The sequence below is a fragment of the Ostrinia nubilalis genome, chromosome 6, assembly GCF_963855985.1.
Source record: "Ostrinia nubilalis chromosome 6, ilOstNubi1.1, whole genome shotgun sequence".
In the NCBI taxonomy this organism is placed as follows: Eukaryota; Metazoa; Arthropoda; class Insecta; order Lepidoptera; family Crambidae; genus Ostrinia; species Ostrinia nubilalis.
In genome coordinates this window covers 13,347,046-13,363,899 of record NC_087093.1, presented here as the reverse complement: position 1 = coordinate 13,363,899, position 16,854 = coordinate 13,347,046, and the positions used below count along the sequence as shown (strand labels likewise).

At 40.5% G+C, this 16,854-nt stretch overlaps 2 protein-coding genes across 2 annotated transcripts in view; one reads left to right on the top strand and one right to left on the bottom strand.

Annotated features, from left to right (window-relative positions):
• Positions 1-264: 264 nt before the first annotated feature.
• Positions 265-4,540, top strand: LOC135072640 (ubiquitin-conjugating enzyme E2-17 kDa). The gene is made up of 5 exons (XM_063966645.1): positions 265-583; positions 1,082-1,145; positions 1,584-1,615; positions 2,647-2,830; positions 2,936-4,540. The coding sequence occupies exons 1-5, from the start codon at positions 560-562 to the stop codon at positions 3,073-3,075; spliced, it is 444 nt and encodes a 147-aa protein (XP_063822715.1). The 5' UTR covers positions 265-559; the 3' UTR covers positions 3,076-4,540.
• A 1,484-nt stretch (positions 4,541-6,024) lies between these two features.
• LOC135072827 (cadherin-23) overlaps positions 6,025-16,854 on the bottom strand; it is a 57,063-nt gene continuing 46,233 nt past the window's right edge. The window contains exons 31-33 of the mRNA XM_063966866.1: positions 15,844-16,179; positions 10,301-10,499; positions 6,025-6,457 (exon numbers count right to left, since the gene is read on the bottom strand). Of these exons, the coding sequence (XP_063822936.1) occupies positions 6,108-6,457; positions 10,301-10,499; positions 15,844-16,179 (885 nt within the window). The 3' untranslated portion in view covers positions 6,025-6,107. The remainder of the gene's footprint in view (positions 6,458-10,300; positions 10,500-15,843; positions 16,180-16,854) is intronic.

The window sequence follows — 16,854 nt, the reverse complement described above, 5'->3', positions numbered from 1 at the left end:
TTCCTCATACGTATGTGACGTCATTTCCGAGATTGTATAATGTTGCCATTAACAAAATAGGGTATAAATAATTAACTTAATTTTTTTCATATAAATTGACTTCTTTTAGCATTATAAATGAACTTTATGATTGATTTTTAATGAGTGATAGGTAAAATTCAATTATCTAAATGTTATAGACGTTAAAAATACTTATTTTAACAAATATCTCTATGACCAACGACAAGAAATAAAAAGTATACCATTGTTGAACGCTCTTCATAAATGGTCGATTTTCCTGTTCGTTGTTCTCTGTTCGCAGATAGTGTGCTAATTTTAGTATAGACTGCGTCGTATTTTAATTCTTACTGTATAATATTATAAGTTATTCTTATTTTTTTCATAAGCATTTAAAGTTTATAGTTGTGTAAATTAGTTATTGAAGTTAATATTACATAAAACGACTAGGGTGGTACTTTTGCGTTTAGACGGGGAGCCATCTTGCAATCTCTAATCAAAGGTCCTTGGCTCACAGTTTCGTCTAGTTGAAAGCCGATTTATTCCATCATAAAATAATCAAATGGCGTTAAAACGAATTAATAGGGTACGTATTAATATCTCGTTTGTTTATTTGAAAGGATTTCACGTATTGAAATGAGTGTGCTATAAAATATGCGTCAAGACTTCAATAGTGAATGTTTCGTCATTGTGAATACCTATTATTGAATTTTCTTCTGGATATTTCCGTGTGCGTGATGGTTTTACTCCAAAGATTAGAAGAAATCGATCGAATAATACGAGTTAAAAGTTAAGAATAACGGTGCTTTACTGGATAATGTAGGTGACAATTTGTGCACACGGCGTACATAAAATGTCGGAATTATGTGCCAATTTTGAGGTTTTCTTGTATGGTGGGATGTCTGTGACGTGATGGTATCCTCGCTGGAAACTCGTGGTCGAATTTTGTGACAAACGCACGCATCATGTTCTTTGTTTTGAGACAGACGATGAACACCAGTTTATTTTCTAAGTGATGATGTGACATGACGAACTCTGTATTGTGTCGTATGAATACCTACAGATGGTTTGTTTTATTGTCTAGGAATTACAAGACCTCGGCAGAGACCCCCCAGCACAATGTTCTGCAGGCCCACACGGTGAAGATCGTAAGTACCTATTGATCTACCTACTACTTTTTTGTGACTCATTGTGTCGTATAATAATAATACTGAGAAACGACGTCGAATGGAAACATCATGGAAATTGTGCATATTACAGATGTAATCAGTCCAAATGTAAGGGTATCAACAGTGTTGTTAACTGTATGAAACTAATGGATTTCAAATTTCTAGTTTGATTCATTGACTACACCCATTAGTACAACACGGTTCTTATTATAGTTTAATAATTATATAAATTGTAACAACTTGATTAATCAAGTTATGCATTTAATTTCAGTAAATTAACAAGTTTTTAATTTGAATGCATTGTTTTGCTGCATGTTTCAAAGAAAATTCACCTTGTTTAGTATCTAATAGGACAATGACATGTTTGAGTCAATGACCCTGTAAAAGGTTCTAATGTGATCTTCTCCTTATTTTCAGTTTTCCACTGGCAAGCCACAATTATGGGTCCAGTAAGTGATTTTATTTATTTTCCACTTGCATTCCAGGTTTTACTTCTAAAAATAAGCAAACTTCACTGTCTTAGTCAGCTATACTCAATGTAAGGCATCACAAGCTTTTGTGAGTTGCTCACCAGCAGACAGTATGAAATGAGGATTAAAAAAACATTGATTTAAAGAGGTTACCACCCAAGGCATAAAATTTCAGGCTGCTGTAAAAATGTTTGAATATAACTGCACTAATTATGAAACAACATTTAGTATTTTACTAGGCTGTATTTCCTTAAGTATTGCTTTATGGAAATTAGTACTTGCCATGAAGATCAATGTAATTATCTGATTCCAATTATTGATTTTGTCCTTTTAAATTCAATTAACCTTAGAAACAATTCAAATTTGAAAATTTGAATTATTATTAACTTTGAAGTTCAGACACATGTATGTGGTGTCATTGCTCTCATTATTTTGGTTAGCAGCCAACATGATATACAGATAAACATTACAATATTTTCATGTCTGCTAATTTTGTTTGCTACTGATCTTATAAGCAGGTTACCATTTATATTTCCTACATAAACTGCTTTACCAAAAACATCAATCCAATAAGAAATAAAGTTCTAATTGTATTCTTATTTATGTAACATAACAATCAGTGCATCATAATGCATCAGTGTCGCTATTGTGTCCTACTTTGCATTGTTTTGTCAGTAATATGACCTAGTTTTTTTTCTAAAATCAGCAAGTTTGTTGCATACCGCTACAATCTATTACTTGTTGAGTGTAATTACCCTTATTATTCATATTGTTATAGGCTTAACTTTTTTATTGCAATAGGATGAAATAATATTTTAGTTTTTATCATTTGACCTGCTGGGAATAATGTGTAGATAAACTGATTGTTGATTGTCATGACATCAATACTTTACTCTTATCTGAGATAACATTGTAAATTTTTATTTACATATATGCACTACATTACTTCCTCCGTTATAATTTAGGTCTTCGAAATGCAAGTTTACATGTTGTGTTGTTTGTTATTCCAGGTTGACAGTCCCTATCAAGGAGGCGTATTCTTCCTCACCATACATTTTCCAACAGATTACCCGTTCAAACCACCAAAAGTTGCATTCACAACACGTATTTACCATCCCAACATAAACAGTAATGGTTCCATTTGCCTCGACATTCTGCGCTCACAGTGGTCTCCGGCACTCACCATATCCAAAGGTAATTATTACTAATATTTTGAAATAATTATATTTGGCTATAATTGAATTCATACAAGTATAATTTTTTTATCAACTGTTTAAATATAATTTCCTCTATTTACAGTGTTGCTCTCAATCTGCTCACTGCTATGCGATCCAAACCCAGATGACCCATTGGTGCCAGAAATCGCTAGGATCTACAAAACGGACAGAGAAAAGTACAATGAACTAGCCCGCGAGTGGACAAGGAAGTATGCCATGTGATGAGTCAATGGTGGACAGCAACATACACATCGCCACAGCCCGGGCTCTAACCCCTCCCCGTTCCTGCTCCCTGTTTTTTGAATTCCCCCCATGACCCAAATTTACCGATAATTGTATAAATATTCAATGTCACCTTAGAATCAATCTAACTTCAAGTCATTTCCTATAATTTTAAACTGGAATTATTGCATCTAAGTAAACACGGTACACATGTGCAAATATAGTTTCTGTTTTATCTAATAAGGACATTTTCTATAAGAGCAAAATTACTTTCTGTTAACATTGATGTGTCAGTAGATGTCATACAACTCATTTAGTTGAGGGTTAGTTAAATTTACATTTGAATTTATGTATTTCCTAAAGAATTTGTACTTTAACTAGATCTAAATTGCATTGTGAAACTGTACAATAGCCATATGTTTAGGAAATGGAGCGTTCCTTGCTTACCACTTGTCCGGTCACTTAGGAATTTTGTCGATGAAATGTAAGTAAAGCTCATAAGTGTTAAGAACATTTTGGGTAATGTAAGTAAGTGGTATTACAAAATGAGCTCGTTGACGGGAGTCGAGTGAGTGTTAATTTTTTTTACTAGAAAAACAACTTTTTTAAGTTAGTTAATGTAGCGTGCTACTAAGCAGACTGACATTAATTGATACGGTCAGTTTTCTTTCATCCACAATATTTTATAATGTTGGAAAACGCTCCAATAGTTACAACATTCAGTATAAATTACAGTGTATCTCATAAGATGATAAGTTACGATTAATCTAGATTTTTTTCAATATGGCGATCTTTATATTATAATTTTATCTAATATATATTGTGGTTGTAAGGATATCTGCGTTGTGATTTTCACGAACGTCCTGTCCTGCTAGCCACCCTGTCCTCGCGTGTACGGAGAAGCTTGTCACTTGGTAACTCTGGGAGATATTTCAAATTTAAAGCTTATTCAAATTGTAATCAATCAACAACTTGTATTTTAGCTTCACTAAATTGTAAGAAACAATAAATTATTGTGTATGTAAATAACAAACCGAGCTTTATTTAGGCGACTTCCTGGGATTGTAGGCTGCCGCTCGTGCTGCGGTGAAAGTAGGCGCCGCCGACGCAACGCCTCTTCTGCCAAACTTGAGCTATTGTTTTATGGAGATATTTCCGTACTTTACGCATTCGTCTACACCGCTCACGACAGTTCATCAAGTAGGCTATATCTGAATTGTAAAGAAGCAGTTATGTCGATAGCTGATAATTATTCGTGTTTTTAGGTGTCTTGCATTTTGTTTGTATCTGTAAGCAAACTATCATTCCACAAGATTAATTCGAGATGCGCTATCTATTGATTTAGATATTAATCTCTGTTTTTCTGAGCTGTAATGAGGCCGTCACATAGCTAATGACCTATTAGATATGTTTTGAATCGACATTTATGTAATACGTGATAAATAATAAAACAATTTTTAAATTAGCCACTAGCTTTTCTTGTTTAGAAATAGAATGTGAAATGGAAATGCCATTTGTAGTGAACCCATCATAACTTTCACTGATAATTTTTTTCACACTCGTTTACTAAGTGCTGTTGTACCTACTTAGATTACTTGACTCACGTGAACTCCGACTTTTAGATATAAAAAAATCAGTTATCTTTACATACCTAATTGCATTACAGTATGGAGTGCTGTCGGATTTTTTATAGTGATTCGTGATATAATTCATGTTTCTTACATGCTCTCTTTATTACGTCATATCATAAGATAAAAACAAATCTTCAATTTCGCGAAGGTGACTTGTAATAAAAATGTTAAGTGGGCTTAATTAAATAATTATGTTCAGCCCTCAAAAACCGAAAATAGAAAGTCAAGGTTAGCGCGGGGACAGCTGGCTATAATAAATCGCTCTTTTTACCGACCGTAATCTACTGGCATCGGTTCTGCTTCGATACACACTGATGGACAGACGTACTTATTGTTGCCCGCGGCACTAAAATATTCAGTGCAATCGACATAGTAGAAGCCGGCGTTAAAAATGTATGAACTTCTCTGCTCCAGCTGAAATTAGGTTTGTAGCTTTCATCTAGGTTCGCAACTGAAAAGTTTCAGTAGTTGGGTCAACCGGACTAACAACCGAACTACTGCTAATACAGGGATGTGAGACATGCTACTGAAAGGGTAAGTACCAACATACCTATTTGTCATTTACTTTATTTTCATTAATATTATTGAAACTGAAAATCAACCCTTCTGAGAATAAATTGATGCATTTTACTTTCATTCTCATTCGGATTAGTGACTATGCGTTGCTGCGATCTACATATTGTTTGTTTTCTAGATTTTAAAGTCTAGTTAGAACTTGTTCGCAGGGTAGGATTAAGTACGTACTGTATTCATTTAGCATTAAGTAGGTAGATTCCTTTTTATCAACAGAACGAGCACCACTGAGGCAGAACATTATTGATTTTTATGCCCCTGTCGTGTGTCGTCGAATTAATTGAGGTACACACTAGCGCCATCTAGATCTGTATGTCAAGTCCCAAATATATTAGCCCACTTGAGGGGCGTTGTTTATGGAGCGATATCTCTCTAACCGGGCATCGAACCCAGAACTGTCCTATTGGCGATTTGCTGCGTCACGCTTTTTTGGCACTATTTGAGCTTCGAGTGCTGTACTCGTGTCTCATTAACTTCATTCATCATTTTCTCAATCTGGCACTGATCCAGACCACACAGAGCGAGTACTACAAATCACCAAGAGACATATTTTGAACGATTAAAATTCTAATTCGTATACGAATCGTTCCAAACAACTTATACGAACGCCTAAAGAAAATATGCATTTTGTTTGCATACTCCGTCATACGTAAGCGAATTTAGTTAAAATTCTATTGCTTTCAAAATAAGTCTCCCAGGTCAAGTAGTTCACTTTTTGTTACTTACATAAATAAACATACACAAATAATTTTCTCTTTGTAATTGAAAATCTTACAGAGGTACATAATTTACAAAGGCACGTTACGTAGCTAATAAATTACATCTATTTTATAGTTCAGTCGTTTCCATGTTTTTAGCGTTCTTCATTTGTTCTAGTTGCTGGTAAAAGTCGTATTTGGCTTGGTTAGTCTGCGGTTCAGTTTGGTTGGAGTCTATGGAGGGAAAGGCTCCGGTTGTGATGAAGTATGGTTTCTCGTTGGACAGGTCTTGATCGACGGCGTTTTCGTCGAGCGAGTCTCTTTCCGAGTGGCTGAGCTGGTCATCGGATTTGTACCAGTCGTTTTCGTACGCGTGGAGCCAGATAGGGTTGGAGCCTTTGGTGCTATGTTTATTCGTGTTTGGCACTCGTCCGCCAGAGCTGCGTATGGTCATGTCGGATTCTCCAGCGGTGGGGGTAGCTGCGAAAAAGAATTATTATAAGTAAAAACGATTAACGATTAATCATATTGGTATTTTATGTAGTTGTATATAGGGGCAATTTAGCAATGAAAATGTAGATATGGTTTGATGTTCTGTAGTCTGTAATTAGAACTCGGTGCGATCACGAATAGAATCATGAATGGTTTTAGGATTCGCATTGACTTTGTAAAATTAACTAGGCAATTAAAAGTATTGAGGGCACTTTTTATGATGACCATTCATTATCGTGACCTTTACGCTGATGGAAATACGTAATACATAATGGAGTAGTGAATTCCGATTGGAACCTTGCTAAGAGTAGATATCCAACTTAGATTGGAAGTTTTAGGGCCTCCGATAACTCATGCGGGTTCAAGTCGAATGACGTCCACTGCTGGACAAAGGCCTCCCCTAAGGATTTCCACAAAGACTGGTCCTGCGTCGCCCGCATCCAGGCACCCTCCGCGACCCTCACCAGATCGTCGGTCCACCTAGTGGGAAGCCTGCCCACACTACGTCTTCCGCTCATGGTCGAACTTTTCTGCCCTAGCGGCCATCAGCTCTGCGAACTACGTGCCCCGCCCACTGTCACTTGATTTTAGCGATTCTGCGGGCTATGTCAGTCACTTTAGTTCTCCTGCGGATCTCCTCATTTCTGATCATGCGGGTACAGCATTCCGATATTCATCCTAAAACGCCTTTAGGGTGGATAATCGGAATAAGTTACAGTAGGCGGTGGCGGTGGCGCGCTGGGAGAGACACGTCAGCAGCGCCAGTAATGACACAGCCTGTCCAGTGTTGTGACCTCTAATGAGGTCAGTGGTTAGTACCACAGAATAATAATAAGTACTACGTACAGTGCATGGTACATGTGCATGGGGCACACTGAAAACCAGCGCCGTGGCCTTCGTCACCGTGGGCCACGGCATATGCTGAGTGGGGTCCCGTTGCAGTGGGCATCTTGTTGGTGGATGGGTGGCACTGCTCAGTTTACTCTTGTTTTTATTTTTTCTTCTTCCATTATTATGTGCCACTGTCATGTCTATGTAATTGCCTGTATTTGTGTGATGTCCATTGTAATAAATGTGTGTCTTTCTTTCTTTCTTTCTTTCTTACAGAAGGTTTTCTTCGCGAAGGTATTTAAAAAAAATTATGCTTAATGTCGTCAACAATATGGTGTAATTAGCTTGTCTCAAGAGTCGAGCACCGTTTTGTTGACATACGTCAGTGATCGGTACTGCGCCGATGCCATAGGGCTGGCTGACTTCGGTAAAATAATGTGTTACGTGAAGTGCCAAACTGCGGAAAATGGTGGAGGCAATACATGAATAAGCATGAATTATATTTTGTGTTAAAATACTGCACAGTATTTTACAGCACCGTTTTTTATCAACCATAGTTTTTTGTTTGAAGTTTGAAGAACACGCGTGCGTACGTCAACGCTCGCTCGTGAGTGTCGATTAAATATCCCAGGAGGTGTCGTCGCGCGTGTTTTGCTTTCAATGAAAACTCGCGGAAATGAACAGGCCTGTAAGTACTCACAGTAGGCGGTGGCGGTAGCGGCCTAAAGTCGGCGCGCTGGGAGAGACACGTCAGCAGCGCCAGTAATGACACACCCTGTCCAGTGTTAAGAGGTCAGTGGTGACTCACAGTAGGCGGTGGCGGTAGCGGCCTAAAGTCGGCGCGCTGGGAGAGACATGTCAGCAGCGCCAGTAATGACACACCCTGTCCAGTGTTTAGAGGTCAGTGGTGACTCACAGTAGGCGGTGGCGGTAGCGGCCTAAAGTCGGCGCGCTGGGAGAGACATGTCAGCAGCGCCAGTAATGACACACCCTGTCCAGTGTTTAGAGGTCAGTGGTGACTCACAGTAGGCGGTGGCGGTAGCGGCCTAAAGTCGGCGCGCTGGGAGAGACATGTCAGCAGCGCCAGTAATGACACACCCTGTCCAGTGTTTAGAGGTCAGTGGTGACTCACAGTAGGCGGTGGCGGTAGCGGCCTAAAGTCGGCGCGCTGGGAGAGACATGTCAGCAGCGCCAGTAATGACACACCCTGTCCAGTGTTTAGAGGTCAGTTTAGTGACTCACAATAGGCGGTGGCGGTGGCGGCTTTGAGCCGGCGCGCTGGGAGAGACACGTCAGCAGCGCCAGTAATGACACAGCCTGTCCAGATGTTTAGAAGTCAGTGGTTAGTGACTCACAGTAGGCGGTGGCGGTGGCGGCCTTAAGCCGGCGCGCGTAGGCAGCCCGCTGGGAGAAGCACGTCAGCAGCGCCAGAAGCAGCAGTACAGCCAGCAGCAGCGTGCTCCACACCAGCCAGAACACCGCCTGGTTGGCCGCCTGGCCAGCGTTTGTTAGAGGCCAGTGGTTCGCACTCACAGTAGGCGGTGGCGGTGGCGGTAGCGGCCTAAAGTCGGCGCGCTGCGAGAGACACGTCAGCAGCGCCAGTAATGACACAGCCTGTCCAGTGTTTAGAAGTCAGTGGTTAGTGACTCACAGTAGGCGGCGGCGGTAGCGGCCTAAAGTCGGCGCGCTGGGAGAAGCACTTCAGCAGCGCCAGAAATGACTCAGCCTGTCCAGTGGTTAGTGACTCACAGTAGGCGGTGGCGGTGGCGGCCTTAAGCCGGCGCGCGTAGGCAGCCCGCTGGGAGAGACACGTGAGCAGCGCCAGGAGCAGCAGTACAGCCAGCAGCAGCGTGCTCCACACCAGCCAGAACACCGCCTGGTTGGCCGTCTGTCTAGTGTTTGTTAGAGCCCAGTGGTTAGCACTCACAGTAGGCGGTGGCGGTAGCGGCCTAAAGTCGGCGCGCCGCGAGAGACACATCAGCAGCGCCAGTAATGACACAGCCTTTCCAGTATTTATAGAGGCCAGTGGTGACTCACAGTAAGCGGTGGCGGTGGCGGTAGCGACCTAAAGTCGGCGCGCTGGGAGAGACACGTCAGCAGCGCCAGTAATGACACACCATGTCCAGTGTTTGTTAGAGGTCGGTTAGTACTCACAGTAGGCGGTGGCGGTGGCGGTAGCGGCCTAAAGTCAGCGCGCTGGGAGAGGCACGCCAGCAGCGCCAGTAATGCCACACCCTGTCCAGTGTTTAGAAGTCAGTGGTTAGTGAGTCACAGTAGGCGGTGGCGGTGGCGGTAGCGGCCTAAAGTCGTCGCACTGCGAGAGACACGTCAGCAGCGCCAGAAATGACACACCCTGTCCAGTGTTTATAGAAGCCAGTGGTTAGTGACTCACAGTAGGCGGTGGCGGTGGCGGCCTTAAGCCGGCGCGCGTAGGCAGCCCGCTGGGAGAGGCACGTGAGCAACGCCAGGAGCAGCAGTACAGCCAGCAGCAGCGTGCTCCACACCAGCCAGAACACCGCCTGGTTGGCCGTCTGTCTAGTGTTTGTTAGGGAGATGCCGCACCGCAAACATTTTGCCGCATCACTGTACGCCTCATGGCGCCGCAACGGCACCGTCTCACTCAATCGAAGTGTGGAGTGCCTGCGGTGCGGCGCCGGAACGCACCGTGTGGCTTTCCCCTAAGAGGTCAGTGGTGACTCACAGTGTCAGTAGGCGGTGGCGGTGGCGGCCTAAAGTCGGCGCGCTGGGAGAAGCACGTTAGCAGCGCCAGAAATGATGCAGCCTGTCCAGTATTTATAAAGGCCAGTGGTGACTCACAGTAGGCGGTGGCGGTGGAGGCTTTGAGCCTGGTTAGTGACTTACAGTAGGCGGTGGCGGTAGCGGCCTAAAGTCGGCGCGCTGGGAGAAGCACGTCAGCAGCGCCAGAAATGACACAGCCTGTCCAGTGTTTAGAAGTCAGTGGTTAGTGATGTCCTGTGTTTGTTAGAGGTCAGTACTCACAGTAGGCGGTGGCGGTGGCGGCCTTCAGCCGGCGCGCGTAGGCAGCCCGCTGGGAGAGACACGTGAGCAGCGCCAGGAGCAGCAGTACAGCCAGCAGCAGCGTGCTCCACACCAGCCAGAACACCGCCTGGTTGGCCGACAGCGACTCGGCTGTTAGCGGCTGGTATTCCGCTGGTTGCGTGTCTAGCACGTTGAACTCCTGCGGATGTATATGTATAGGCTTGTTTATGTCACCGTAAAATTGTGAATTCCGTCAGATTATAATCTGACGTAGTTAAATTACAATCTAACCTAACCTAACCCACTGTTAGTTTACAATCTAACGCGTTATATTATAAACTGACAGAGTTCCCAATTTCACGTTGACATTTATAAAGCTAATCCAAAGTTATTATACTTGACCCAAAGACTCGTGGCAGGCGGGGCCGTAAGTAATTTTTGAAACAGAGATGCACACTCGCCAATACTTTATGAATTATTAGCTTTCCGCCCGCGGCTTCGCCCGCGTGGAATTTTATCTGTCACAGAAAAGCTTTATCGCGCGCGTCCCTGTTTCCTGTTAACCGGGATAAAAACTATCCTATGTCCTTTCCCAAAACTCAAACTATCTCTATGCCAAAGGACATTGTCAGAAACCGCCTAAAAAACCGCCCAAAAACATTAACCCATCATAATTATTTTCTATTTTTTTTAATACATTAAGCACCCTTTCATTCTAATGGACACTTAAGCATTGAAAAATTAAATAAATAAGTCTTTTAACGTTTATTCTATAATACTATTACAACTTCCGGACGTTTTGGTGCGTGGCATGGTCTAAAACCTATCAAGTTCCATAATTTTTGCCGATAAAATCTGTACGAGGCATTACCGTACTTTATTGCTGGGAGTCCATGTATAGTGATGTTCCTGCGGCCATCATAGACAATAAAATATCGATTTTGAAAATAAAATAAATCGATTAAACTGCTTTGAAGACTAGATTTGCGTTAAAAGCTAAAAAGATATTGACACTATTACAAGAAGCTATCTAAAGTGTCCAACTGGTCGAAGGTCGTAAATAAAATAAAAATAATTAGGACCATAAACTGATATTCATGGTATCATAACTGTAAAAGTGTCAGAATCCGATGTTGAATCCAATGCCAGTTGAAGTGTGAGAAACATATATCAACCTAGTATAGTTGCCAGTCTCTCATAATCTATGCCAATGAGGGTTATTTTTGACATGACATTGACAGATATCCACCAATCATGCAGCATTTGGACCTCGCGTCTACGTATTGCCATCTCGCGGATTTTTCAATCGCGAAAACCCTCATTCATAGCACATGTATAATAATAGACCAAATGAACTTTTTACCCGACTACGGCAAAGCAAAAGGAGGGTTATGATTTTGACAGGCTATGTATGTATGTATGTATGTATGTATGTTCATGTGTTCCCTCGTAACTTCTAAACTACTTATCAGAATTCGACAAATGACATATTATTAGAAGCGTCTTAATTGTCCGCTGGTTATAGGCTATATGAGGTTTTACAAAATCTAATGTGGCGCCCTCTAGCGGACAAAACATACAGAGTTAAAAAATAAAGTTAAGATAAATATGCCGTGTTTGGTATCATTTGAAAGCGCTTTACTTGTACATTTTGAATATATATATATTACTAGCATTTGCTTGTGACTTTACCTGTATTCAAGGGCTGATTGCATATAATTCACATCTTTTCGTTCATAGCTTCTTTACTACTTATTAGTTCATCAATTTAACTTTTGTAAATATTATGCGCCACAAATACACTTTAACACCAAAATAGTACAAATAATAAATAAAAAGTAAAAAAACTAAAACCCAACTACGACAAAAAACGACGCTGAAAAAGTATAAAACAAGATTTTTAGAATACTGAACTGAACAAACTTGCTAATGTAAGTAGTTGCATAGTAATTTTCATGTTTGGAAAGGCGTAGTCACACGTTGTCAAAGTGCTACGCTAGGTAGGTATATGTAACGTGTGACTACGCCTTTCCAAACATGAAAATTACTATGCAACTACTTACATTAGCAAGTTTGTTCAGTTCAGTATTCTAAAAATCTTGTTTTATACTTTTTCAGCGTCGTTTTATAGATTGTGAAAGAGAAGATAAAGATTTTATTATTTTATCAAAATCTTGCCACGAGGTAGTTTTTCAGTAGAAACCAGGATTGGATAATCGCTACAGGCAAGTATCAGAACATTTTATAAATATTTTTAATCGATTATATCCTTCTGAATCGTTTTAATAAATTGTCATTTTACTTTTTCAATTAAAACTTTTTCAATCCTTAGTCTTGTCAAACTGTCATAATGTCAACAAATTATAAATGTCACGTCAGTTGACTCAATTTCAGTCTTCTGTGCGTTTATTGTATTTTTATTTCAATGAAATAGTGCTAAAGGGTTAGTACTAAAAGTGAAAGCCTTTTTTCAGAAAGAAAACCAATGTGGTGCCCTTATTATTCATATTGTTTGAAAGTTACAAGTCAGTGATACAGAGTTGCCGACATTATAACTCCGTAGTGATACCATACCAAAGAAGAAGTTTTCCTAAACACACACACTTGTGTTATTTTTATATGTGATCAAATAAAAAGGATTAATTCTACTGCTCAAATGGAATAACTTATCCCAAGAGACCGAATATAAAAAAAACCTCTCCATAGAAATTATCACCATCACGAGGATGTGAATTTTTTTGAGAATTTGATATTGGTCCTGTAAGAAAAGTAGTTGTATTTCAGTAGTAGAATCAACCCTTCTTGTTTCATCAGCAAGAGTAACTATAAAAACGCCCTGTAGGTAGGTATTATTAAGCTGAAGAGTTTGTTTAGTGTCAAAGACTTGTCACACAGTGTAACTTAAATTGGCATATTATGATAATGAACATAAAAACTTAAATAAATATTTATGTTAATATTTTTTGTATTTATTTATTTTCCCAAAGCTTCACAGTGACAGCTGAAACAGCAATACTGTTGTAAAACTAAACTTGGAACAAACTGTTACAAATATTTTACAAATTAAAATAAAACCGCATGTTGCTTTACTTTCTCGTATAGGTAATAAATGTAATTAATGGCTAGATTATTAATGTTACTTTGTTACCCTCAATAGTGAGGAGATCTTATAAAATGGTAACCCTGATTTTCATTGTCATTCAAGTGCTCTTTCTTCGCATAGGCTTCTGTGATTTGGCCAAGGGCCACACACATTGCGATAACATTATGCGACATTGATTTGACAGCAGCGGAGTGAAGTCTTGCGACTATGCAAAATGATACCCTGTAATCGTAGCGCATATAGACATAGACGGGGCGGGGCACATAGCTCGTAGAGCTGATGGCCGCTGGGGCAGGAAAGTTCTTGAGTGGCGACCACGAGCCGAAAGACGTAGCGTGGGCAGGCCTCCCACTAGGTGGACCGACGATCTGGTGAAGGTCGCGGGAGGTGCCTGTATGCGAGCGGTGCAGGATCGGTCTTCGTGGAAATCCTTGGGGGAGGCCTTTGTCCAGCAGTGGACGTCTTTTCGGCTGAAACGAACGAACGAACGATACGTATTACCACTATTTACCAGACATTACTATTTATTGCATACTCGCCGGATTACACGTAGGAGCACGCGCGTTACAGCTTCGGCCTTGCATTATTATAAGATCTTGTTCCGCCCTTTTACGAACTTCCTCCGTGAGGATATCCCCGCCGAATTCTATGATGAACCTATCAAAAGTCATATTCTGCAATGTCAACCCACCACAAGGTGACCGACGACCTGATAAAGGTAGCGGGAAGGCGCTGGATGCAGGCCGCTACCAACCGTGCGATGTGGAAGTCATTGGGGGAGGCCTATGTTCACTAGTGGACGTCCTGTGGCTGAAATGATGATGATGATGATGAAATGAATGAAAATGACAAATCTTCGAACGTGTATAATACCGTGCCAAAGTAATCATATAATTTTGGCACCTTAATAACTATTGCCGTTTTTGTTGTAAAGATCATGCAGCGCTACTTGCGGATATTATTGGAAAGAAAACTATGTGGGCTCTAGATCTGAAGCCGCTTTAACGAACACGAAGTGCTCATACAATGCGGCGTATTTTCTTCCAGTCTTTAGTCAGGACTTTAGTCGAATTAAAACCCCGGTTGAACGTGATATAGCCGCACTAGAATATGATGCTTTTTTGCATAATCGCAAGACTTCGTTCCGGTGTCGACCGAATGTTATCATGATGTATGTGGCCCAGGGGTTACCGTAGCCGCTAAGGTTTGAAACTTCTTGCTTAAAATATTGTAGTCTTTGGCATAGACTACGACGGTAGTCATGGAGATAGGAGTTTGTTATCTCGTGTCAGATGTAAATGGTGAAAAGAAAACTCATGATTCGTGTTATTTTTATGCAATATGTAGGTATTTTATAAAAGTGGAACCCCGAGTGATCTCCAAAACCCATTCTATTATTATATACGATTCGGCTTCGATATCTATAATACAATAGGAGTTTATTTCATGTGTCAGATGACAAGGGTGGAAACAACCTACGATTCATGTTGTTTATTTACGTGCAATATGTGGGCATATTATAAAAGTGGAATGCCGAGTTGTATTTCTAAAACTTGTTCTATTATTTTATACTATTTGGCTGCGACTCGGCGTGACGACAATACAAAACATTTTTCGCGAATCGGTGTTCATACATTCACACAATACATTAGACGCCATGTTGTCATAAACGACATATTATAAAATCGCTGTGATTTAATATTCTTAATCATTAATTTTATGGCAAGTGTCCATCAGGAATCATTGTTCTTACACACAGAATCGTATTATTTCGCTTTCGGGTAGTAATATGTCAAAATTGTTGGTTCTTAGGCGAACAATGTATGGAGAACGAACATTGTCCTTTAATCAAAATCGGTTCAATGGTTTAGGCGTGAAAGAGAGACAGACAGACAGACAGACAGAGTTACTTTCGCATTTATAATATTAGTATAGATTACGTAACGTATTAGAAACAACGCTATGCCTGCCCGTGTGACGTCACCCATAACCATTGTGAGTGTGAGAGAAACCGTGTTATACACTGTTTTATTATTACACCGCCTGCGCCTAATATAGTCTACTGAAGGAGAATAACCCTAAATAAAATGTAAAACAAGCATTGAAATTCGGATTAAAACAAAAAAGATACAATAATTTATACATTGTATGGAATTAACTAAGCGTGACGTCATACGACACGCGTCATACTAGCAGAACTAGTGATAAAAACACCTATTTCAACTGCCCTCAGTTTATTTTTGCAACAAGTGTCTAATTTGATGGGATATCGAAACGATTACATTTACAGTCCCCTAACCAATTGAAAATGAAATATTTTATTCATTGACACAAAACAACATAAAAAAAAATTAAACAAAACTAAATTGAAATTGAAATTAAATTCCTTTCAGTCTAATAAACAACAATAAGATTCCTGTCATCAATCCTATTTTATTACCTTAAACAAATCATCCAGCTGCTCGATGTTTTTATCCACAATCTTCAACACTTGCTGCACCTCCAACACGGAATGGTCTTGTCCATTCACCAAATGCAAGTACAGATCCGTTTTAGTATTATCCACCGATCCGTCCTTATTCTCGTGGACTCTAAGATCGTCTACGTTAACTACTGCGTCTGTTACACGAGCCAATTGTTCTTGGAAGATGTGTATTCTGTCTCGAACTTCGGACGGGTGCGCCCGTAGTACGAAACGTACGCGTTGGTCCTCGCGTAGTAGGTATATGAACACGTGAGCTTCGTCGTGGAGGCCGCCTGTGTCGTTTGCGAGCACCTGCGGAAAATGTTTTTATTAAGTAGGTAACTTTAAATTTTATGAAAGTACGATCTGCTAGTAAGGTATAATATTAGAAGGTAAATTAGTAAGGCTGAGTTGCACCACCTAACTTTGACCGTAACTTTAACGATACCGGTGTTTTTTGTATAGAGTTTGACAGATTTTTGACGTTTGTCAAAGTTAAAGTAAGATGGTGCAACCCAGCCTTAGAGTGGAAGTTTTAATTAAGAAGTTAAAGAAGTTTTAAGTATGCGTGTCCACTAAAACAATCGATAAAATAACTATGTTAAATAATAATAAATAATTTTGCCAATAATTTAAATGTTTTGAGAATGTACTCATTTTTTGAGACCACAATTCTGGTATCAGACTTCACGAGTCACTCAGTAGGCGTCTGACTTTCCAAGTTTTTTTTATTTTTTTATGTGACAGGAGGCAAACGAGCAGACGGATCACCTGATGGGAAGTGATTACCGTCGCCCATAGACACCCGCAGACCCAGGGGCGTTACAGGTGCGTTGCCGGCCTTTGAGGTGAAGATACGCTCTCCTCTTGAAAGCTTGCAGGTCGTAAGTACCAAATATTCCCTTATGTGGAAGTTGTAACCTAAATCTTGGCCTATAATGGCTGGGTTTTCAAGTCAAGTTGTAGATCCTGGTTACAGAGGAGTAG